Raw genomic sequence first — 25,980 nt, forward strand, 5'->3', positions numbered from 1 at the left:
TGGTATGGTTGACAATTTGCCATTAAAATAAGAAAGCATTTTTCTTGGATACAGAGCTGAAATGTTCATTTTTCCATGAGGCTTGTACACACAATGATTTTCATCAATTATACACACCCCCTGCTGAGCTAAGTATAAAAGCAACTTATGAAATTCAATTCTCATTCAAAAACTTGCAGTAATCTCTTGCTCTTGCCACCTGTATCTTTGAATAGCTGCCCCTCTACCTCATCCAAGCGACAAATGACAAATGTTATAAGGTTTGGTGTTGAATGTAATTGGACAAATGGACTGTCATCCTCCTTGTACCTATTGCACAGTGCTCTAAGTCTTCATGAACACATCCTCACACACGAGATATCGGGACACCACCTCATATTTTGCTTGGGCAGCTTACAACCCAGCAGTATGAATATTGATTTCTCTAACTTCATGTAACCTTTGCTTTCCATCTCTCTCCAACCCTCCCCCATCCTGGTTCTCCGACCAGTCTGCCTGTCCTCCTGATTAAATTTTATCTCTGTATGCTTCGTTGTCACCTTCCCCTAACTAACAATGATCTAGTCTACATCTTCCTTAAACTCCATCCACTTTGGTGTCTCGTTTTCACGCCTTACCCTTCCATATCTCAGTGTCTCCCTCTCCCTCCTCTCAGTCTGAAGAAGGGCCTCGACCTAAAACTTCACCCATTCCTTCGATCCAGAGATGCTGCCCGTCCCGCTGAGTTATTCCAGCTTTTTTGTGTCTATCTTCGGTGTAAACCAGCATCTGCAGTTCCTTCCTACACATTTCATCCCCACCCTTCACCTCCTCACCTGCTACGGTAAAACAAACATGCACTTGAGTTGCATCCTGACATGGTGCTCGCCCCTGCCTTCCTTTGCTGTTATGTCCTGCTGGGCAGAAAAATGGAGATGCAAGGAACTGCAGGTGCTGGCTTACCAAAAAAAAAAGACACAAAATGCTGGAGTAACTCAGCGAGTCAGGCAGCGTCTCTGGAGAACATGGAGAGGTGTTGTTTTGGGCAGTAAAGCTGGCATAATCGCAGTCCGACACTGGTGCTGTCACAGCTGGGAATTGTTGGGTGAGGTTTGGTTTTGAGCAGGCCGGTTGTGGCAGCTTAGGGCTTGGCCTTCTCACCCCCCCCACTCCTCCCCCCTGTGTGTGTGTGTGTGTGTGTGCGGCCCATCACTCCGTGCATTGACAGACCACCTGGCTCCTGCCATGTCTGGTCACCGTCTGCTGGATGTGATGGAAACTGTTGTCTCCTCATTTTTTTGCTGCACTGCTCCCCAACCACAGAGATCTCAGTAGGTCCCAGCATAATTGACTAATATTTCAATTCGTACACCTGAGAATGCATCCTGCCAGCTAACAAAGTTACAGAGCAGATGAAGTAATTTCCTGCCACATTGCATCTATGTATTCCATGTCTGTGCACCACCAATGAGGCCACTAACAACCATGTCATGAGCACCAGTTAGACCTGTGTCACCAGCATTTAGTCCAGAGGTCATTGTTTAGTTCAGAGGTACAGCACCGAAACAGGCCCTTCGGCCCACCAAGTCCGTGCCGACATTAACACTATCCTACACACACACTGGACTTTTTACAATTGAAGCTAGAAAATTAGCCTACAACCTGTACGTCTTTGGAGCGTAAGGGGAAAACCCACGCAGGTCACGGGGAGAATATACAAACTCCCTCCAGACAAGCACCTGTAGTCGGACTCACTGTGATGGATGTTAAATTGTGTTCATTGTGTGTTCTGTTATTTTATTCTCTGTCATGACTGCAAGGTACGTAATTTCGTTCAAACTAAAAGTTTGAATGACAATAAAGGATACTTTATACTTTATTGAACCCGGGTCTGTACGGCAGCAACTCTACCGCTGCGCCACCATGCCACGACTTAATTGCTTTAAGGCGAGGGGGGCAAAAGCTAAAGGAGATGTGCAGGGCAAGGTATTCGCAGAGTGGTGAGTGCCTGGAATGAGCTGCCAGGGATGGTAGTGGAGGCAGATACGATAGAGGCACTGAAGAGTCTTTTACATAGGCACCTGGATATGCAGGGAATGGAAAGATACAGATCACGAGCAGGCAGAGGAGAGTTAGTTCACTTGGGTATTACGTTTGGCATGGACATTGGGGCTAAAGGCCCTGTTCCTGTGCTGTACCATTCTACCTTCAACTCTAGTTGGTCTTTAGCAGAACATATCATACAGTCACTATATACCCTCACTATAACAGGGGGAGATGGGGGGGGTTGGAGTGCATTATTGCCAATTGCCTGCAATTACCGAGATAAAGGGGGGGGGGGGAAATAAACGCGTCTTTGGGGGGAGGTCGGGGAGGAAGGGTGAGGGGTAAACAAGCAGGAAATCACAGGCCAGGGAGCCGCAAAGCCCCAGGCCCCACAGTGTGCCAGGGATGGTCGCTCTCTCCACATCCATATCCAGAAGCACTCCACATGGTGCCAGCTCTTGGGGGTAACTAGGGAGGGAGGGCAATGGGAGCCTCAGTCCACTATAACCAAAATCCGTTATATAGCGGTCCATTGTTGCGCAGGTTTGCTTTGTTTCCAAAAACACATTATTTGCTGGACTATAAGCAGGCATAATGGATATATTTCTTGATCCTTCAATTGGTTCTATACTGTCTCTCTATTATCATCATTGCACCTTGGCATTGCTGCACAGACAAACCTGCTCATTTTTTTGAATTTTTATGTTGTGGAATGAAGAGTTTCAAAATACTATTATGATTTGACAATTATGTTATAAAAAGGCTTGCAACCTCCTTTTCAATACATGGTACAATGATGGAATTATTTTGCCAGTAATTTCTCCCTCCCCCCCCCTCCAAAAAATGAATCAGAATAACATTTGTCACGCCCTATTAATAGTTCAGTTTGTCTACTTCCTCTCCTTTCTTTAATGGAATGTCAGATCTATTGTGTTCCATGTGAGGAGGGACTCTCCACTACCATGTAGAAAGCATTTAAGTTTACCCTTGGTACGACTATCTTCGGAACCAATTACTAAACAAAGGTTAGCAAAGTTTATATTTCATGGTAATTTACGAGTGATGAACGAGCTATTCTCTCAGCCCCAGTCAGGTGAAGGTCAGTCCTAACTGTCTGAGCCAGCTTCTCAGCCCCCTTCACAAAGGTAGTCGTGACTAGCACTTGCAGACCCACAATTTAATGTTTGCTTCTGAAAATGTCACTTCCAGTGGTTTTAGTTTGCAAAAACTATGCAAAAATGAATTTTACCCTCAAATCATCGGGTACTTGAAGGGGGTACAGTTATTAATAAATGCACTTTATTGTCATTGTAAATGCAATTCTTAAAGCTCTCTTTCCTTCCTATCCAGGATCTAACCACTATCTTCTCCACATTTTCTTCTGAAATGTATGGTGTATATAGTTGCTCCTTTCCAAGGCTCTGAAATTATTTGCCAGTCGGTGTGTGCTCTTTCAAACGTCCAGTCTTTGAGTTATTTTATAATGCTCTGCTTCAAGTGTATGGTTGTATGAAAAGCCTGTTCTCACTTCTAACTTGAAGATGTAATTGAAATTCCCTTGCTGCCTGTATATGGACTATTCCCTATTCCCTGAAGCCTTGTTAGGTTTTTGCTAAGTAAATGTTTTTTTTGGTAGGAGGGGGAAGAGTGCACCAGTGTGGTAAAACATATCTGCTAACTGACAAATTGGATGTAGCCTGCTTGTCTTGCAGAATTTTACTCCTGCCGCCCCCTTGGCATCACGATGCATATGTGTTATCATTCCTTTGAAATCCAAATGAGTAATTTCCTTGAAAGAGCATTATGTTAAAGGCACATACAACATATGTTTGTTATCATTCCCAGCCCAGTTATCCTTAGTACTGTTTTGTATAGTAAGGGCCAAGGCCACATCACAGGATGACATGCAGCCCCGTCTTAAATAAATAAAATAAGTCATGACCCATTTGTTTTGATTTTTCCACTGATTTCCTGTGTAGGACAAATACTGCCACAGCCACACAAATCCAGCAGCCTAAACTAAACCTCACAGAGTTTTCTATTTTGTGGCCAATCCATGCGGATTTACTGAGAATGTGGCAAGAAAATGTGGCTATCTATGCAAGGGTTAAAAGCAAACGTTACTCTCCAATGCACATTTGTCCACTAATTCCGTCCTCCAAATTCCCAGTAGGAATTTAAATTATTTTTTATTGACAAACATACATTCCCTAATGCCCACAAAAAAAATGTAATCGGTTCCTCTGGGACTTTATCCGCTTTTTTTCTTTTGGGCTATATTTCTGGAATAGCCTGCTGTGAAATGGGCAAAGTTCATGGTTCATCTGAACTTTTGAACTCCTGTTCGTGTTCGTCGCACTGCAACAGTCTAAATCAACCCAACACAGGTCTCTGTCGGCAGAATTCTGCATATGCCTCGTCTGGGTCATTTGGCAGGGGAAAATGTTCTTTTATTTACTTAGTGTAAGCCATCAGTTTAATAACGAGCAGGGATTTGAGATAAGTGAAAGGAGTACCTTGAGAAAGCTGATATTGTGTTGGTTCATCAGTTTACTGAACTCTGTTTGACCCTCCATATTGGAGGTTTCTCCAGGACAAGTCGCAGCAGCATTGACAGTCAAAGCTTCCTATCCAGTTTCACATGCTGCAGGGCTGGGAGTTCACTGGAATAAGCCACCGTTTGCTGCAGGTTGCATGATTTAGTCTCAATCTGACCATTTGTAAATACTTTAACCCATGTATTCACAGATCAATAAGCCTTTAAAGAGGAGAGGCTTAATTTTGATCTTTTTTTCTAAAATATCTGCTACTTGTATTAGTTGGCGCGGTTGTGAAAATGCCTGACAATGATGTGTCGTGCTTGCTCTTCCCTCTGTGATTGCTGCTTCACTGCTATCTCAATAGGATTTTGTCTAATCAATGAAAAGAGAAATGGAAAATAAAATTAGTGGAGGAATACGAGGAGATGTGAAGGAAAAACGCTAAACTCATTTGATCCGGAATACTATCAAATAAAGATGCTTTACACGGATTTCCATGAATTGTGTGTGTTGGGAAATATTAGCTGCACTATTTTAAAGCATCTTAGCTTGAAATTGTGGAGCAAAAGTACATAAGCGACTTTGAGTCCTTGAAAAGCGCTATACAAATAAAATGTATTATTATTATTATTATTATTATATTGCAGAGAATTGGGGAGAAATGAAGAAGCTACACTCCAAGTTCATGAGAATAATATGGAGGTAGACTAAATCTTGAGCAGGCAAATTTTTTTGAAAAAGGTGAACCTGAGATTGGGCTTGGAGCAGTGAAAGGAAGGAAAAAAGAAAAATGCCATAATGAGACAAGACCGTATCTGGGCTGTGATGGGGAGTTAATTGGTGTAGGGACTAATTGGCATCCACTGTTTGTTCTCCTACCCTGCTGGGTGTTAATCTAGAAGTGTAGCAAAGTATGGCTTTGTCTTGAAGAATCAATATCATTTTTATATTGGAGTTAACTGTCTCCAGTATGGTGTTAACAGAGACACTGTTTATTGCTGCTATTCTTGGTTGTTTTTGGTAGTGTTAGTAAGCTATTGCTTTGCATCACTATCATTGACCATTGCAGTCACTATCTGTTCAGCTGCAGCAGTGGAATGTGTGGTAAATGGTCACTCCTCTGGTGATATCACAGTGTCATGGGAGGCTCTTTGCCTCTTGAGATAATCTCTGACTCTTGTACATATGGAAGGGAATAGGCTATTCGGCCCATCGGTTCTGCCACATTTTGATCACAGCCAATCTGTATCTTGATACCATCTATTTGCTTGTGTTAAGGGAGGGCCTAATTGGCGAGTTTAGAAGAGTTTGCCCTCGACTCATACTCGCAGCATGGTCGACACGATGTCCTAGGAGGTCTTTGTAACTCTCCTTCATGCTCGAGAGTAGTCCCCACATACTCGAGGCCTCAGTTAGGTCACGGCGTTTTTTTCCAACATGTTGAAAATACCCGCGAGTTTTTTAAAAAAGGTCGCCATGGAAAAATCGATACTTTTTTTACTCGTAGGTTTAGTTGAGGTAGGTCGCATTAGATCGTAATGCTATCGTAGGTAATCAAAGGTAATCGAAGGTAGTCGAAGGTAAAGCTCGTTGAGGAAAAAAAAGGTAAGTAAACCGACCGGTAATGTTAAATGCCCGCTAAACTTAAAGTTGTCTGGCTTCTTAAAAGTGTCTCCACTACTTCTCTCCCATCCCCTTCTCTCCCCTTCTCTCCCCTTCTCCCCCTTCTCCCCCCTTCTCCCCTCTCCGCGCTCTCTAAAGGACTTACCGTAACTGTGCCAGCCATCTTTACCTTCCTGTCCATCGCGGATGTGAATTTCAGACAGCGCTCGCCCGCTTTCCCTGGCCCCCACCTTTGCGATGTGTGCGTGTGTGCAGACGGTCGATCCGGCTCGCGGTTTCATCACTGGCGGTTGATCCAGCTCCGGGTTTTTCAGGCGAGTGCCCTCGGGCTTGAAGGTCGAAGACAGTCGCTGAAAAGTCACGTTAGTGGGACAGGCCCTTTAGGTAACCCAGAGAACTCTTGCCAAACAGAAAAAATCTATCAATCTGTTTCAGAATTTTCAATTGGCCTGGCTTCAACTTTGGGTCAAAAGGTCATATGTGATAGGAGCAGAATTAGGCCATTCAGCCCATCAAGTCTGCTCCACCAAAAGTGGCTGGTCTATCTCTCCCTCCTAACCCCATTCTCCTGCCTTCTCCCCATAACCCTGTACGAATCGGGAATCTATCTGTCAATCTCTGCCTTAAAAAATCCATTGACTTAGTTTCCACAGCCTTCTGTGGCAAATAATTCCACAGATTCGCCACCCTCTGACTAAATAAATTCCTCCTCATCTCCTTCCTGAAAGAACGTCCTTTAATTCTGAGTCTGTGACCTCTAGTCATGGACTCTCCCACTGGTGGAAACATCCTCTCCACATCGACTCTATCCAAGCCTTTCACATTTCAATGAGGTACCCCCTCATTCTTCTAAACTCCAGAGAGTACAGGCCCAGTGAAGTCAAACGCTCTTTACGTCAAACCTTTTTATTGTATACCAGATTCAATCAACTTCAATGTGAGGAATGACTTCCTGACATGATTCCAGAACAGCCTGGCTCTATATCTCATTGTATGCTGTCAACACAGACCTTTCCTCGACCCGTCTGCACTGCATCTTTACAGAATTCTTCTATCACAGTTAATATTTTCCCAATCTATTAAATGCATCCATTGGATTGATGTGTGATTTCAGAGTTTTAAACTGGTCTGTAAGGCAATTTGCCCTCACAATTTGTCTCATTTATAAAGTGATTTAGTTTCTGGCAATGCTATTAGTTACCTCGTCCCCATTTGCCCTCAAGAAATAAGATGTAGCCTGAACCTCGGTAGTCTATCTAAGAGGCAGTCTGTGCTGTTAGGTAGAGGGTCACAGGAGTTTGATTATTTAATTATTTTCCCAATCCAAAAACAACAACAAAAACCCCGCAACACTGCTCTCTCTCCCCATCCCCGCAATCGCAACAAGGGCAGAGTCCCCCTAGTCCTCACCTTTCACCCCACCAGCCGGCAAATACAACAAACTTGTGTACCACAGGAGTTTGACCTTGCGTTGATAAGGATCAGCCATTTACTTCCAAGGTGTGTGTCACAAGAGGGGAAACACAAGTGGGGTGGTGCAGCCTTGTCATCCCCCTGGGTGGAAGAGGCTGTGAGTTTGCAAATGCATTTGTGAGCAGTGCCGTGCAATGTCCACCTGCTGTGTGTAAGTATTGGAAGCTAGAATGTCATATGAGGGCACTCCATTGAACTAGATGATGTTGAGCTGCTCAAGTGTTGGTGCACAAATCCTGCTAGGCTTAAGAGCCTGTCCCACTTGGGCCATCACTTACGCGACAGGCCGGTAATGATGGTCGCGTGACGGTGCCGTGGGAGTCGCACGTGTCATCATGCGCTCGCACAGCCGTCTGGAGCTCGTGACGTCATTTGAAGATGGGCACAAAATGCTGGAGTAACTCAGTGGGACCGGCAGCATCTCTGGACAGAGGCAATGGATGATGTTTCAGGTCGAGACTCTTCTTCAGTTTGAAAGAAGGGTCTTGACCCAAAACGTCATCCATTCCTTCTCTCCAGAGATGCTGCCGGTCCCGCTGAGGTACTCCTGCATTTTGTGTCTATCTTCAATTTTCTTGGCCCCGCTCTGGGAGTAGGAGTGGGGGCGGATCCGAACCGCAACGGCCGTGAGCCCCAGGCCGAGTTCGGCGATCGTTTGCCTGCTTCTGCTGCTGTTGGAGGTGAGGCGTTGCATCGCGCCAGGGTCTTGGGCCTGTCCCACTTTGGCCATCAGTTACGCGACAGGCCGTTAGCGTGTGAAGATTTCGTACAGGACGAAATCCACACTCCTCCGCACTCCTCCACACCACTCCATGCGCCCGTCCCGTGCTACCCACGTGCTACCCACACCCGAGCAGGTTGCGTAAATGGCGCACGGATGACAGCCAAGTAAGACAGGTCCTTTATTGTTCCACCATTTCCAATGTGTCTCAGATCAAGGATGTGTATCTTTGAGGAGTTCCGAGCTGGTAACACCACAGAGCATTCTCACTGTATACTTTTGTAGCCACTGCAAAAAAGGGCCAGGAGGAAGGAAGCTGTTTATGGTGGGCACAAAAATCTGGAGTAACTCAGTGGGTCAGAGAGCATCTCTGGAGAAAAGGCGTAGATGGCGTGTCGGGTCGAGACCCTTCTTCAGACTGGTGGGTTTGGTTTTGGTAATAAGTGTCAATGAGATGAGGTTAGAATGATCATTCCTCCAATGTTACTTCACATCAGCTCTGGCCTGAATATTGTCAGGACTTGCAGCTTGAGGCCAGAGTCTCCTTCATTAGCTGAGAATCTGTGAATCTAATTAATTGTAGTAAAAATTTGAAAAAAATCTGGTCTTTTGATGGACTTTCAGTCACAGCAGCTGAAGTTATTAGGTCCTTAGACACTGGCCCGAAGAACTCCTTACAAAGGACCTGGTGCTAACTATGGCTTCCACTGGCCAAGCCATTTTACTCTTTGCTCTTTATGATTCTAGTTTAAGCCTTTGATTTTCCTTTTGATTTATATTTATCAGTGTCCTTTGATGCCTCGTCTGAACTAATGCTCTCCTTAATGTCAATTGAGAATTACTTCTGCTTGCCCCCAGCATTCAGTTCCTTCATCCATGCTGAGGCATAACCATAATGAGGTCTTTTAGAATTAGAATTAGAATTACCTTTATTGTCATTCAGGCCTTACGGTCTGATCGAAATTTCGTGCCTGCAGTCATACATACAATAATACAATAATAAACAACAATAAACACAAATTAACATCCACCACAGTGAGTCCTCCAAGCACCTCCTCACTGTGGTGGAGGCAAAAATCTTAGGGCTGCAGTCTCTTCCCTCCGCGCTGAGGCGATACCCCACCGGGCGATGGCACAAACAGTCCCGCGGCTCACCGAACCCCGCAAACGGGCCGGATCAAACACCGCGGCCCGGGGTGGTCGAAGCTGCCGCCCTCCAGTCCAGCGGACGCAGCTGCTGGCCCGCGGCTGAATCCCGGACTCAGGTCACCGCTGCCAGAACGCCGTCCCAGCCACCGGAGCACCGTTCCAGCCCCGAGCCGGATCGCCCTCATGTGAGTGCCGTTCCTCCCTCGAGCTGGGCCGCTCCGACGGGAGCGCCATTCCACCCTCGAGCTGGGCCGCTCCGACGGGAGCGCCGTTTCCCTCGAACTGGGCCGCTCCGACGGGAGCGCCATTCCACCCTCGAGCTGGGCCTCTCTGACGGGAGCGCCGTTTCCCTCGAGCTGGGCCGCTCCGACGGGAGCGCCATTCCACCCTCGTGCTGGGCCGCCCCGACGGGAGCGCCACAGCCCCTCACAGGAGAGTCGCAGCCCCGCGCCAGGCCGCCCTCACGGGAGTGTCACAGCCCCTCACGGGAGCGCCGTTCCAGCCCCGAGCCGGACCGCCCTCACGGGAGCGAGTCCAGGGCAAGTCCTGACTGGCTCTGCCTCCGGAGTCTCGAGGTCGCCAGCTCCGCCATTAGGCCTCAGCGCAGACGGAGGCAGAGAAGGGGGATACGACAAAAAAGTCGCATTCCCCCGAAGGGAGAGACAGCAAGCCCTGTTTCAACCCCCCCCCCCCCCCCCCCCCCACATAAACACAACCTAAAAACCAAAAACTTAAGTAGACAAAACGAAAAAATACAACACAAAAAAGTAAAAACAAACGGACTGCAGGCGAGCCGCTGCTGCCAGGGCAGCGCCGCCATTTCCGGTACAAGTGCTACTTGAAAGCATCTGTCAACACACTGTCCATTCTCCACTGTCAAGCAGACACCAACATGGCACCAACTTGGCCAGATGTGCGGCTCTTTGTGGAGCAAAGGAGACATCCAGGTCAAGTATTTTTACACTGAGAGGGGTAGTGGTGGAGGCATATACAATATGCCATTTACAAGGCTTTTGGATAGGCACATGTATGTGCAAGGAGTGGATATAGATAATGTGTCAGGTAGAGAATATTGGGTTTAATTACAATCACGTTCGACACAGACATCGTGGCCTACGTGCTATTCCTGTGCTTTACTGTTCCATGTCGTTGTCGTCGTGGCTATTTCTCGAGGTCGAGGATGATGGTCTGCGTTCTGTTGTTTTTATGGACTCTCAGGTGGCTTATGAGTCCAATCCTGGCTTTGAAAATTCTTTGACATTCAGGACAGGTAATTCCAGATGGCAGATCGGGCGTTGGTTGTTGCTGCCTCTAATTCTGTGCATCTGTTGGCTTCGAAGGTCGCTGTTCCTTCTTGGATGATGCTTAGCCAGAGTTTCCTTTCCTTGACATTGGTTTAGTGCTGCTACCGAACAACTTTCCTGCTTCGGTCCAAAGTCGAGCGGTTGAATTGGGTATTCGCCGCTTTCGTGCCGGCTCTTGACTGGGAGCTTCCAGCCATCACGTGGCCTGCTCCCGTCGCCCTTCCCCAATCGCCGAAAGTCTTGAGAAGTTTTGTGCTGCTCACAGAACGAAGGCGCCTGTGCGTGTGTTTGTTTAACGTGTACTTGATGTTGCACTCCAAGAAGCACACGGTCCTTCACAAATCAATCAACTCATTCCAATGGCAAGGGAACCAAGATGATTGGAGCTGATAGATCTGTGACTGATAAGGCCATTGTGGCCATTAACAGAGCAAAGGTCTTCAGTGTCTTGATAAAGATCAGCATTCCTTTCATCTTTAAATGTTTGCCAAAATGGCACCTCTTGCATATGGACTCAGTGTCTGTACTGACCGCAGCAATTGTACATGTGCACAGAGATTGTCTTGCTGAGCTGTAGGGAAAAAAGTATAATATATTTCACTGTACCTGGTACAAGTGTCAATAAAGAAACCGCAGGGAGTAATAAATAAAGAATCTTTGTAGTTGTTCACTATCTTTTAATAAATGTTGTGCTATGCAGTGGGCAGGTTTTGATATCTGAAAACCCCAACAGGTACAAATATTACTGGCCAGCTATCAGTACAATTTGCTTTTATCCAGAGGTTGCCAATGCAACCCAAGTCTCTCTCCTTGTGGCGGATATTGCAGAGGGAACTAAACACCATGCAGCCTTGAGCAAGCAATCCTACCAAATCCCAATGGGATGGAGTGAAGATCATGGATTCAGCAGCTGGAGTAGTTGGGCCTTGAATTCCCCTGCTTATGTCCAAGATATGACTCCAGCTGCTTTCCATCTCACTCCAACTGGCTAATTTTAAAAGGACACCTTAGGACCACCCCCAGTCCAGTTCTGTTGCAAAGTCGAGGGCAGTTATCCTTATCTCATCTTGCACCCAGCTGCTCGCTCCTTCTTTGAACCAAGGCTGTGTGTATACTGGTGGCCACAACAAAACCCAAAACTTGGACCATCGAGTAAGTTATTGCTCTTTAAATGCTGCCTGACTGCACTGTTCATTCTTGTGTTCCTTTGATGCTAGAATGGATTCACCTGGTTGGACTGTCATGTATTTAGTGGACAAGGCGCATCTTGGCCATTATCAAACTCTGGGCAGATTCCAGCGTGCACCTGTGCACACAACTCCCTGGCTGTTATGTTTGGCCACCTTCTCTGCATTGCAATGTGCTTTGAAAACCAGCCACTTCACTGGAAAATAAAGGAGGTGAAACTGCTCCAAGAAAACATTTGTTTCAGGAAATGACTGGAATATTTCTAAATTAAGAATCAGAACATTCAATTGTGAACCTCGTTTTTTTTTTTGCATTCATTTGGAAGTTAAAATTTGTCCTCGGTGAACTTTGGCAAAAATTCCATCTTGTCCAGTTAGAATGTTTAACAATGCGTAAAAATGTTACAAGCAGCTGTCTTTATTTGTAGACATTACTCAACACAGATCAGATTCTGTATTATGAGTAATGTACTCAAGTTTGGTGAGACAGTCTAAGTTGAAGCCCCATTTTTAAACCTTGTGATATTTAAACACTTGATATTTCTGTAGGTTAAAATATTCTTTTTTTTTTTAAATTATTTTCTTTAAGCTACGCACTAGTGATATTTGATCAGTAAAAGTCCCTCCCAATGGTGTTAGAGATTCACTGATGGATGCATGGTGATAGAAACATGAACATTATTTGCCACAAGTAAATGAAATGAGTGGAAAATACTTGCTAATATATTTCTGGAGGAGGAGAATGTGGTCTGCTCTCTCTGCTCCACTGGGCTGGATTTATGAATCATGTCTGGCAAATTATTTTTAATTTGAAGCTGTAACTAGCAGAGTCGTTGAGGATTGATTCTTCGGAAGACTTCAAGTACGCAGAAAAATACAGGAAATTCTTGGGGATAGCCTTCGACTCGGAGTACTACAGCACCGAAACAGGCCTTCTGGGCCAACTTGCTCATGCCGACCAAGACGTCCCTTCTACGCCAGTGTCCACCCACATTTGGCCCATATCCCTCTAAACCTTTCCTTTTCATGTGCCTGTCCAAATGTCTTTGTAATGCTGCTGTGGTACCTGCCTCAACTACGACTTCTGGCAGCTCGTTCCATACACCCACTACCCTCTGTGTGGGGAATAAAATGCTCCTCGGGTTCCTATTAAATCTTTCCCCTTTCACCTTAAACCCATGTCCCCTGGTTCTTGATATCCCCGACTCTTCAAAGTTTCAAGCTCAGTTTATTGTCTCATGTCACTCTGGGTAAAAGACTATGTGCATTTACTCTATTTAGACAGTTTGAAGAAGGGTCTCGACCGGAAATGTTACCCATTCCTTCTCTCCAGAGATGCTGCCTGTCCCGCTGAGTAACTCCAGCATTTTGTGCCTGTCTTTGGCATTCCTCCACCATCCTTCTGTTCAAAGAGGGAGTAGAATCTCATTGAGTTCAGGAGGGATGAACCCATTGTCCCGCTGAGTTACTCCAGCATTTAGTGTCCCTTTGGTTTAAACCAGCATCTACAGTTCCTTCCTACACATACTCTATTTACACTCTCTGGTTAAAAAACAGAAAACAATGGGAATAAGGAAGTCAATAATGTGCTGGGAAGTTAGAACCAATGGGTTGCCCCAGGGATTGGTTTTGGGGCAGCCTCCTGCTGTTCACTACCTGGAAAAATGATTTAGACAGAGGAATCAGGAGCAACATGCTCCAATTTGCTGATGTTGCTGAGCAGGGTGGCACTGTGGATTGAGCTGGAATGAAAAATACCATGTACGTATGTGTAGGAAGGAACTGATCTAAATGATGTTGGTTTAAATCAAAGACAGTCACAAAAAGCTGGAGTAACTCAGCGGGTCAGGAAGCATCTCTGGAGAAAAGGAAGAGGTGGCGTCTCGTGTTGAGACCCTTCATCAGACTGAGAGTCAGGGGAATGGGAAACAACTACCTGGTTCGAATAGTCATCTGCCCAGGAACAGAGGCTAGAGAGAGTGGTAGGCACAGCATAATTGGGCGGCATGATGGTGCAGCGGTAGAGGCGTTGCCTTACAGCGCTTGCAGCACTGGAGACCCGGGTTCGATCCCGACTACGGGTGCTGTCTGTACAGAGTTTGTACGTTCTCCCCGTGACTGCTTGGGTTTTCTCCAAGATCTTTGGTTTCCTCCCACACTCCAAAAATGTACAGGTTTGTCGGTAAATTTACTTGGTATAAGTGTAAATTATCCCTAGTGTGTGTCGGTAGTGTTAATGTGTGGGCCGAAGCCCCTGTTTCTCTAAACTAAACCATCACGGATACCGACCTCCCCACCATCAACATGGTCTACAGGAGGTGCTGCCTCTTGTTCCCCTGACTCTCAATCTGAAGAAGGGCCACGACCCGAAACGTCACCCATTCCTTTTCTCCAGAGATGCGGCCTGACCCAGCTGAGTTACTCCAGCTTTTTGTCTGTCTTCAATGAGAACACATACGTTAGGCTGTTGTTCATCGAATGCAGTCTGTGTTCAACACCAGTGGCCCCACCAAACTTATCATCAAACTCAGAGAACTGCGACTCTGCTCATCCTAAATAATTGCATCCTCCACTTCCTTGTCAATAGCCCACAATTGGAACACTTCCTCCTTGACAACCATCAAAATAGCACCACTTCAGTCCTGTGAGCTCATTCCCCTGCTATATTCTTATACCCTTGACTGGGATAAGGCGACGTGCCTCAACGACTATCGACCGGTAGAACTAATGTCCGTGGTGATGAAGTGCTTTGAGAGGTTGGTTATGGCGCATATCAACTCCTACCTCAACAAGAACCTCAACCCACTACAGTTTGCCTACCGCTACAACAGCTCAACAGCTCTGGCTCTCCACTCTGCATTGGACCACTTGAACAATAAAACACAAACACAGGCTGTTGTTTATAGACTACAGCACGGCGTTCAATACCATCATCCCCTCCAAGCTGGTTACCAAGCTCATGGAACTGGGGCTCTGCGCATCTCTCTGCAATTGGATCCTCTACTTCTTCATCAACAGACCACAGTCTGTTCAAATTGGCAAAAACACTTCTTCCTCAATAACGGGTAGACAAAAATGCTGGAGAAACTCAGCGGGTGAGGCAGCATCTATGTTGGGAAGGAAATAGGCGACGTTTCGGGTCGAGACCCTTCTTCAGACCCTTCTTCCTCAATAACAATAAGTACGGGAGCACCTCAAGGCTGTATGCTCAGCCTCCTGCTTCACTCACTCTATACTCATGACTGTGTAGCCGGTCACAGTGCGAACTCCATCCTCAAGTTTGCCGATGACACCACCGTTGTTGGACGAATTACAGATGGTGATGAGTTAGAGTATAGAAGTTAGATTGATCAACTGACCAAATGGTGCCAGCACAACAACCTGGCTCTCACTATCAGTAAAACCAAGGAACTGATTGTAGACTTTGGTAGAGGAAGGATGAGGAACCATAAACCAGTCTATATCGACGGGACGATGGTGGAAAGAATCAAAGGCTTCAAATTCCTGGGCGTGCATATTTGTGAGGATCTTTTCTGGACCCAGCACACTGATGCAGTTATGAAGAAAGCATATCCACGCCTCTACTTTCTGAGAAGATTACAGAGATTCGGTATGTCAGAGAGGATTCTCTTGAACATCTACAGTTGTACAGTAGAGAGCATATTGACTGGTTGCATCATGCCCTGGTTCAGCAACGTGAATTCCCAGGAATGAAGAAGACTGCAAAAAGTGGTGAACACTGCCCAGTCCTTCACAGGTTCTGACCTCCGCACCATCGAAGGGATCTACCGGAGTCGTTGCCTCAAAATGGATGTAGCAGAGATTGACAGGTTCTTGATTAGTAAGGGTATGAAAGGTTACGGGAAGAAGGCAGGAGAATGAAGTTGAGCGGGAAAAATAGATCAGCCTTGATTAAATGGTGGAGTAGACCTGATGGGCCGAATGGCCTAATTTTCCACCTTTGGCTTATGAGATGGAGATGTAAAATGTTTGATCCTGAACTTGGGACCTTGACAACCGTATTGGAAGAGAATGTGCAAGGTTTGTACGGGTCATTGCTTGATCCAGATCCAATGTGGATCTAAGAGCTAATGATGCGATAAGTGAACAAAGCCTGGAATAACTACCTAAAGTGCAACGTGATCCCACCACCACTTACATTTTCCCATCAACCTTTCCGCTTTCCATTGTGCCAATTCCGTCTGCAACTCCTTTGTTCACTCATCCATCCTATCCCACCCAAACCATCCCCTCCCCTGGTGCTTTCCCCCTACTTCCATCAGAGGTGTAACACCTTTGCCCCTTGCATCCATCCACCAACCTCAGCAGCTCATTCAGGTGAGACAGTGATTCACATGGACCTCCTCGAACCTCATTAGCTGTATTCAGAGCTCTTGATGCAGCCTCATTTACATCAACAAGACCAAGTGTAGACTAGGCAACCTACACTGAGTATGTGTTGGCTTGCCAAGGACTGTTGGATCTCCCAGCTACTAACCATTTTAACTCCCCTTCCCCATCCCGACTTTTCTATCCTGGGCTACCTCTATTGCCTGAGTGAGGCCTCATGCAAGCTGGAGGAACAACACCTCAAATGTTCCACTTGGGTAGCTTACAATCCAATGTTGTGAACATTGAATTCTCTAATTTTAGATATCAAACACTTCTCTCCTCCCTCCTTTCCTCCCCTTTTTCCTGTACAGCCCACACCCCCCCCCCCCCAACCCAGATGTGTACCCATTTATTTTACAATCCTGCCCCCCCCCCCCCTTTTTTCAACTCCCACCCCCGGTGTGGGCAAGTTGGGCCGAGGGGCCTATTTCCACACTCTATGACTATATCTGTCCCTCTCACTCCACATTTAATTTATCATCTAACTGATACCCTTTTGTCTCTTTTTCATCTCTGTCCACCCATCTGGGATGACAATGGAACAACAATGGCAGGTATTTCTGGGAATAATACAGAAGGTGCAGGATCAGTTCATTCCAAAGAGGAAGAAAGATTCCAAGGGGAGTAAGGGGTGACCGTGGCTGACAAGGGAAGTCAGGAACAGTATAAAAATAAAAGAGAAGTACAACGTAGCAAAGATGAGCGAGAAGCCAGAGGATTGGGCAACTTTTAAAGAGCAACAGAAGATAACTAAAAAGGTATTACGGGGAGAAAAGATGAGGTACAAAGGTAAACTAGCCAAGAATATAAAGGAGGATAGTAAAAGCTTCTTTAGGTATGTGAAGAGGAAAACATTAGTTAAGACCAAAGTTGGACCCTTGAAGACTGAAAAAGGTGAATTTATTATGAGGGGCAGGGAAATGGCAGATGAGTTGAACAGGTACTTTGGATCCGTCTTCACTAAGGAGGACACAAACAATCTTCCTGATGTACTAGTGGCCAGTGGATCTGGGGTGACAGAGGAACTGAAGGAAATCCACATTAGGCAGGAAATGGTGTTGGGTAGACTGATGGGACTGAAGGCTGATAAATCCCCAGGGCCTGATGGTCTGCATCCCAGGATACTTAAGGAAGTGGCTCTAGAAATTGTCAACGCATTGGTGATAATTTTCCAATGTTCTATAGATTCAGCATCAGTTCCTGTGGATTGGATGGTAGCTAATGTTATCCCACTTTTTAAGAGAGAGAAAACAGGGAATTATAGACCAGTTAGCCTGACATCGGTGGTGGGGAAGTGGCTGGAGTCAATTATAAAAGAGGAAATAGCGGCACATTTGGATAGCAGCAACAGGACCGGTCCGAGTCAGCATGGATTTACAAAGGGGAAAATCATGTTTGACTAATCTACTGGAATTTTCTGAGGATGTAACTGGGAAAATGGACAAGGGAGAGCCAGTAGATGTAGTGTACCTGGACTTTCAGAAAGCATTTAGTAAAGGTCCCACACAGGAGATTAGTGGGCAAAGTTAGAGCACATGGTATTGGGGGTAGAGTGCTGACATGGATAGAAAATCAGTTGGCAGACAGGAAACAAAGAGTGGGGATTAACAGGTCCATTTTAGAATGGCAGGCAGTGACTAGTGGGGTACCGCAAGACTCGGTGCTGGGACCGCCGCTATTTACAATATACATTAATGATTTAGATGAAGGGATTAAAAGTAACATTAGTAAATTTGCAGATGACACAAAGCTGGATGGCAGTGGGAACTGTGAGGAGGATGCTATGAGGATGCAGCGTGACTTGGACAGTTTGGGGGAGTGGGCAGATGCATGGCAGATGCAGTTAAATGTGGATAAATATGAGGTTATCCACTTTGGTAGCAAAAACAGGAAGGCAGATTACTATCTAAATGGTGTCAAGTTGGGAAAAGGGGAAGTACAACAAGATCTGGGGGGTCCTTGTTCATCAGTCAATGAAAGTAAGCATGCAGGTACAGCAAGCAGTGAAGAAGGCAAATGGCATGTTGGCCTTCATAACAAGAGGAGTTGAGTATAGGAGTAAAGAGGTCCTTGTGCAGTTGTACAGGGCCCTAGTGTTACCATATCTGGAGTATTGTGTGCAGTTTTGGTCTCCCAATTTGAGGAAAGACGTTCTTGCTATTGAAGGAGTGCAGCGTAAGTTCACCAGGTTAATTTCCGGGATGGCAGGTCTGTCATATGTTGATAGAATGGAGCAGCTGAGCTTGTATACTCTGGAATTTAGAAGAATGAGAGGATATCTTCTTGAAACATATCAGATCATTAAGGGTTTGGACACGCTAGAGGCAAGAAACATGTGCTCGATGTTGAGTCCAGAACCAGGGGCCGCAGTTTAAGAATAAGGGGTAAGCCATTTAGAACGGAGACGAGAAAACACTTTTTCACACAGAGAGTTGTGAGTCTGTGGAATTCTCTGCCTCAGAGGGTGGTGGAGGCTGGTTCTCTGGATACTTTCAAAAGAGAGCTAGGCAGCGCTCTTAAATATAGCAGAGTCAAGGGATATGGGGAGAAGGCAGGAATGGGGTACTGATTGTGGATGATCAGCCATGATCACATTGAATGGTGGTGCTGGCTCAAAGGGCCGAATGGCCTGCTCCTGCACCTATTGTCTATTGTCATCTGCCAATAAAAACAGCCCACCTCACCTGTACCCACGTATCACTTGCCAGGCTTTGTCTTGTCCCCACCTTTTTACCAACTTTATCCCCCTATTACAATCAATCAGGTCCTGACCCAAAATGTCACCTCCATTCCCTCCAGAGATTCTGCCTGAGTCACTGAGTTACTCCATCACTTTGTGTTTTACATAAGAATCTTGCATCTGCCGTTGTTGTTATCTAAATTTCAATGTTGTGTTGATGCAAATGTAACTTGCCTTGTTCACATGATACATGTTTGTATATCGGAAGGAATTTTAAAGCTAAAATTGCTTTTTAATTGACAAACTTACACCTGACCTAATAATGTTTCGGAGATGGCATGACATCTGATTGTGTTGCCATGAGGTATGTGAGTGAGCAGATATCTAGTGCGCTCACCATATGAAGCCTGCAAGATGCTGGCGTGCACTGGGAGGCTGCACTATAGGTATGAAAGAAATGCCTGGAGCTAGTGTCAAACATGAACTTCAGAGGAAAGTTTCAGCTTGTCCTTTGGAGTTCAAGAATGCTGCAGAAACAGGTGGTGGCTGACAAAGACAATAATTATCTTTCATCTTGATGGATGTAGGTTTAATCTTCTTCTTACATGGTAGCCAAAGCCTTCAACTTGTATAGTGTCAGCCGAGCAGATGGAATCTTCATGCAGTTTGCATGCCACAGAGAATGCCCTGGACAGCGTTTTATGCCCTATTTGATTTATATAACACTTAAGAGTGCTAATGGTACCTCTGGTACCTTGTTATGGATGATGGCCGTAACACACAGCTATTTATTACACCACAGGGCCACTTGTATATTATGTCAATACCATAGTTCCCTTTCTTCTGAACATTTTATTGAGAAGCAATTATGTGATAAGAACAATCATGTCTTTTTATTTTTACAACCCTTGTCAAATCTGCCACGACGAAAATGCATTAATTGGATGCAATACATAATTGAATTTTATTACAATAACCTTTAGGTACAAAAGATTTATCACAAAGTGAATGTTTAAAAAACAGATTTATATATGTGATCAATTGGTGGCTCTGCTTAAAGTTTGAAATGTCAGTCTTTTACAGATAGCAACTGGGGGTGGGGGGGGGGGGTGACTTTGTTACTGACAACTATTCTGTTTGTGAGTGCATTTTGGGGGTGGACAAGGTGTGGGTGGCTCGGTCAGTGGGTGGAAACTGATTTTTTTTTTCAATGTAGGCAGCAGTGATCAATGTTGAACAATAGGTATTATTTATTGTCATTACCAATTCCATTGCATTTCATCATTATTGTAATGAAAAATGCCTGGTTAGTTACTGAATGGTTGTGGATGGGGGGAGGGGGAGGCGTGGATGGGCTGGTGACTCTGAACTGAACTAAATGCAAAAAACATTTGAAATTCAAGCTATATTTGGAAATCATTGAATAACTTCATTCTGTCCACATTTAATCTTGCTATACTTTATCCCCATAGTTTATCCAGAATTACATTTCAGCTTTTATTTGAAAGGAAAGAGAATTCCATTGTAAATTCATCTTTGAAAATGTTTGAAACTGAGATTCTGGCATGTAATATAACAAGGTGACTGGCAATCTTTGAGCTATTTGACAGCAACAGATTCATTTTGTGTCCCATCTGGTACTGGATGTAATCTTGGATGGGGGGGGGGGAGGAAGAGAGGGAACGTTAAATTACTGATGCTTGTAAAATTGTACAAACAGCAGTAATCTGTAACTCAGCGTGGTTATGCCACGTTTGACTTTTGTCTGGGTCTTTCCATGTCCTAGGGTCACAAGTATTAGTGAAATCTGGATTAAGCATGCAGACAAATGCATAGTTTAACCATGCAGACAAATGCATAGTTTAACCATGCAAAATTAGAAAGATTTGATAAATTAGCAAGCCAAATCTACCTATTAATTCAAATCAGTGAAGCAAATGTTGCAAAATGTAATTTCTATTATGTTTTTGCACGCTGCTTTCCCCATATATAAAATGGTGAAATTCTGTGAAATTAGCTTTGCTCGAAACTGACTATTTTTGTGTATTTAAGTCAATAAAACATCAATACTGCTGTCTGCGCACATTTTGAGTATCCGAGTAACATTACCGGGACTAAAAGGATTAGATTGAGAACCAATTACAAAGACTGCTTGTATTCCTTTGACTTAGGGAGTGATCTAATTGAGGTGTTTTTAAGATGATTAAAGGATTTGGTGGAGCAACTATTTCCTCTGTTTTGAGAGTCCAGGACAAGAGGGCATAACCCTAAAATTTGTGGCTGGGTTAAAAACAGGATGATGTGAGGAAACATTTGATGCAAAATATACCTGAAATCTGGAAAATGTGCCCTCCTCAGAACTGTTTTTACGAGTTCAGCAAAACATTTAAAAACAGACATTGATAACTTGATAACACTAGAGACTTGCGGATGCAGGGACCTTGAGGGAAAAGCAAAGTGCTGGAAGAATTCAGTGGGTCAGGCAGCATCTGTGGAGAGAATACACAGACGATGCGTTGGGTCGTGACTCTTCTTCAAACTGATTGCAGCGGAGGGGGGGGGGGGGGGAGAGAAAGCTGGAATAGTGGTGAGGATGTGACGTGTCTGATTTTTGCCTTGCGTTGGATAGTAAGCCTTGCCTAGTATAAATACAAAGCTTCCAGGTTCTGGATTTAAAATCAACTCAGTTCCTGCAGGGTTACAACAGTTATCTGAAAGGGCATTATCTTAATCAGCACCCCGTTTTTTATATATAACAGTAGATCTGTTTGAGGAGGTTTGGACATAAAGGCAAGGTACTCCCCAGGTAATAAACGGCTGACATATGGATAACCGGTACATAGGAGCGAGTGTTTGGGAGACCAGTGAATGGGGTTGCTGGCATCTCCTGCCCGCTGGGAATGGGGCTTCTTGTACTGCCACCATATGATTCCTTGTGTCACATCTGCCAAGCACCAAGTAGGGCTGGGAGCATTGAGTTCTCTCAGCGGCTTGCTCGCTCATTGAGTCAGTGAGGCCAGCTGGTGGCAACTCTTTCCCTGACTGCTCTCTTTCCGGTTACAGCTGTTTCTTTAGACTTTAAAGGCACAGCTCGGTAACAGGCCCTTCGGCCCCCCCTGAGTCCATGCCGACCAGCGACCACCCCATACACTAGCACATGCTACACACTAGGGACAAGTTACACTTTACAGAAGCCAATTAACCTACAAACCTGTGCGTCTTTGGAGTGTGGGAGGAAACTGGAGCACCCGGAGAAAACCCACACGGTCACAAGAAGAACGTACAAATTCCTTTCCGACCGCACCCATAGTGAGGATTGAACCTGGATCTCTGGTGCCGTAAGGCAGCAGTTCTCCCGCTGCACCACTGTGCTAACCCCTGGTTCTGTGACCTTCCTGCACGGCATTTGTTCATTTCTGACTTGTGAAGCATTCGGGTTATGAACAGTTTTGTGGAGCGGAACATTGTTTAAACCAGTGGCGGATCTGTACTGAGCTGATGCAGTTTATCTCATTGAGATTTTCATCTTCTATAGTTGTGCCCATTGGGTGAGTGTGCCTGCTGGTTTTGATGTTATTCTTACGCGTGCTTCAAGCTTGTCTGCGTGTGTCACTGGTTTGTCTATCAGTATGTGTCTCATTACATCCTGGTCCCTTCACATTCTCTCCACATTGACTACATTCAGCCCTTTTCTGTCTCTCAGGCAACCATGCATTTTAGAAGTACATTATCCTTTAATCATTTGGTAAAGTTGAAGGGTAAAGTTGATAAATGTGTACAAAGTATACCGGATTAGTGGCGACTTGCACCAAAACTTGGCATTCTAAGGTAGAGGCACATATTTACAATGCATACCAATATTAACATGAAATTTGTCAGTAATTTTTAGATAACGGATACAGTGATTGATCTGTGCCACTCTGCTGTTGGCATAACTGAGCCAGCATCTTGGTTTTAACATGTTTATGAGGCCCTCTCGCCCTTCATCCTATGCGTGCCGCCTGCGCTCAGCTCCTGTGCTAATTCCTTCAACAAACTTGCCTGCCTTGCCAGCAGGACAGGCCATGTTGCAGCCTCCTGGATGCATCGCGGCATGGTTTGGGAACAGCCCCATTAGACAATAGACAATAGGTGCAGGAGGAGGCCATTCGGCCCTTCGAGCCAGCACCGCCAATCAATGTGATCATGGCTGATCATCCCCAATCAGTACCCTGTTCCTGCCTTCTCCCCATATCCCCTGACTCCGCTATATTTAAGAGCCCTATCTAGCTCTCTCTTGAAAGCATCCAGAGAACCGGCCTCCACCGCCCTCTGAGGCAGAGAATTCCACAGACTCACAACTCTGTGAGAAAAACACCGCAAGAAATAGCAGAGAATTGTGGACGCAGCCCAAACCAGCACACAAACCTCCCTTCCACTGACTCCATTTATACCTCACGCTGCCACGGCAAGGCCAGCAACATAATCAAGGATGAGTCACACCCTGGCCACTCCCTCTTCTCCCCTCTCCCATCAGGCAAAAATTATAGAAGTGTGAGAACACACATCTCCAGATTCATGGACAGTTTCTTCCCGGCTGTTATCAGGCAACTGAATCATCCTACCACAATTAGAAAACAGTCCTGAGCTACTATCTACCTCATTGGAGGCCTTCGGGCTATTTTTGATCGGACTTTACTTATTTTATCTTGCACTAAACGGTATTCCCTTTTCATGTATCTGTACACTGTGAATGGCTCGATTGTAATCATGTGTTGTATTTCCACTGACTGGTTCGTACACAACAAAAGCTTTTCACCGTACCTCGTTACACGTGACAATAAATAAACTAAACTAAACTAAAGCACTCCGTGAGTAGCAGCCAGGGCTTGGGTGGCAGAAGCAGAAGCACTGCTCTCAGCATGACCTACACAGCTTAATGCTGTCAAAATGCCATGTTCAGAGATATTTAAAAACAAAAGGGTTTTTTTGGGGGGGGGCGGGGGATGCAACAACATTAGATTTGGAGTGCAGTGAAAATAAAGTGAACAAGAAGCTAAATATTAACAAATGTGGAGACCCCCTGTTCAAATGAATGGAATCGCCACTTGTGTGTCGGAGTGACTGCCAATTTGTGATGGGTTTAGCAGCAGATGAAAGGGAGGATGTGTCAGCACTTGACCTCTGACATGTTGTGTACCTCTGCTGCCGTGAACAGATGCAAAAACTGAAGATCTGAAAGACACTGGGAAGTGGATTGGCAGCAGTTTGTTAAACAGCCACGGCCCATAAAACGTCATCTGGACCAATATTTTTTATCTTAATTTTCATTTTTGCTGTACATTAAAGGCACGTGAGATCGTTAAATCCGAGCAGAAATGCATTTTGTTAGCCTGTTGAATATTGCAATGTCAATGATTTTCTGTGAAGGAGCTACTCTGGTTCCTGTTGTTGGAGCTTCAATGTGCCCTCTTGCTGATTTCTGCTATTTATTGCTCTGAATGGTTTAAACGTGGGGGAGGGGGGACTGGGGCAAGTAGGAGGGAGGGAGCCCAGAGATATCCCAACACACCCAGAGATATTCTGCTCAAACCAGACCTAGTCTCTTGTTCAAGGTTATGAATGCCTGACTTGTGGACACCCTGTACTTATGAGCCAGCAGGAAGGATGGGGATGAATTTGCCAGCTGCTACAAGGGTTCAGGCACTTCCATCATATTTACCTCTTTTGTCTCCCACCCTCCCCCTACCACAACAACTGGTTTATAGACAATAGGTGCAGGAGTAGGCCATTCGGCCCTTTGGGCCAGCACCGCCATTCACTGTGATCATGGCTGATCATCCACAATCAGTATCCCGTTCCGGCCTTCTCACCATATCCCCTGACTCCGCTATCTTTGAGAGCTCTATCTAACTCTCTCCTGAAAGCATCCGGAGAACGGGCCTCCACTATTTGGTTGAGCTGGGAACACTGAGCAGGCTTACTCCCCCAGAATCAGTGAGGATAGCTGCCTGCCACTCTTCCCACACATGCACGCTCTCCTCTCACAGCTGTTTCTCTCATCCTCTTCCACACACTGTTTTGGTTCATTTTTTGACTTGCAAACAGTTCAGGCTCGCCTTCCCTTTCCCTTTTCACCTCGTTTTCCTTTCCCCTGACTCTCAGTCTGAAGAAGGGTCTCGACCCGAAAAACGTCACCCATTCCTTCTCTCCAGCGATGCTGCCTGACCCGCTGAGTTCCTCCAGCATTTTGTGTAAATCTCCAGTTCAGGTTAAGAACTGTTCGCAGGGACAGAAAACTCTCATAAGCTGAGGCCATGCTGTGCTTTTGATCCTCACCGGCCTTTGTTCTATTGCATCCTAGTTTCTCAAGATCATCTGCATTTACAATTTTTGGGATCTAAGTGGGAGGTTACATGGGAAGTCTGACTTTGCCAGTTATGCATTGTTCCAAACATCCTCTGCCAGAATCATTACTACTTGGCATATATAGTTTATGGATGATGTTTTTATTTGACTTAGAATTTATAGTGCCTGATTGTATTTTCTCGACTTTCTTTTGGAATTTTTTTTTTAGCTGGATCGGTGGGCTTGAAGATGAAAAGCAGAAGACAGATGTGCACTACAGGTCTCTAGGAGGAGAAGGAAACTTCAATTGGAGATTTATTTTCCCATTTGAATACCTCCCATCCGAGCAGCTTTGTGTCGTAGCCAAGAAGGTGAGTTTCTGAATTTCACATCTTCTGTAAAGTCACTGAAAGGGCAAAGATAACAGCCTGAAGAATTTTAGACACACTCTTTTCGACATTATCGTGCAAAACACTTAACAACATTTTGTCATGGAGCTGAAAATTTGGGACGGCTGACAGTCTGACTTGCGGCAAAAGTTTTTAACTTTGTCAACACC

The 25,980-nt window shown here is 45.3% G+C and overlaps 1 protein-coding gene across 3 annotated transcripts in view; it reads left to right on the top strand.

Annotated features, from left to right (window-relative positions):
• The window catches only part of myof (myoferlin), a 282,434-nt gene that overhangs the window by 228,780 nt on the left and 27,674 nt on the right, over positions 1-25,980 (top strand). For all 3 annotated transcript variants that reach the window (XM_033033586.1, XM_033033588.1, XM_033033587.1), the window contains one exon: positions 25,651-25,792. In XM_033033586.1, the coding sequence (XP_032889477.1) occupies positions 25,651-25,792 (142 nt within the window). The remainder of the gene's footprint in view (positions 1-25,650; positions 25,793-25,980) is intronic.

The sequence above is a fragment of the Amblyraja radiata genome, chromosome 15 (genome assembly GCF_010909765.2).
Source record: "Amblyraja radiata isolate CabotCenter1 chromosome 15, sAmbRad1.1.pri, whole genome shotgun sequence".
Classification (NCBI taxonomy): Eukaryota; Metazoa; Chordata; class Chondrichthyes; order Rajiformes; family Rajidae; genus Amblyraja; species Amblyraja radiata.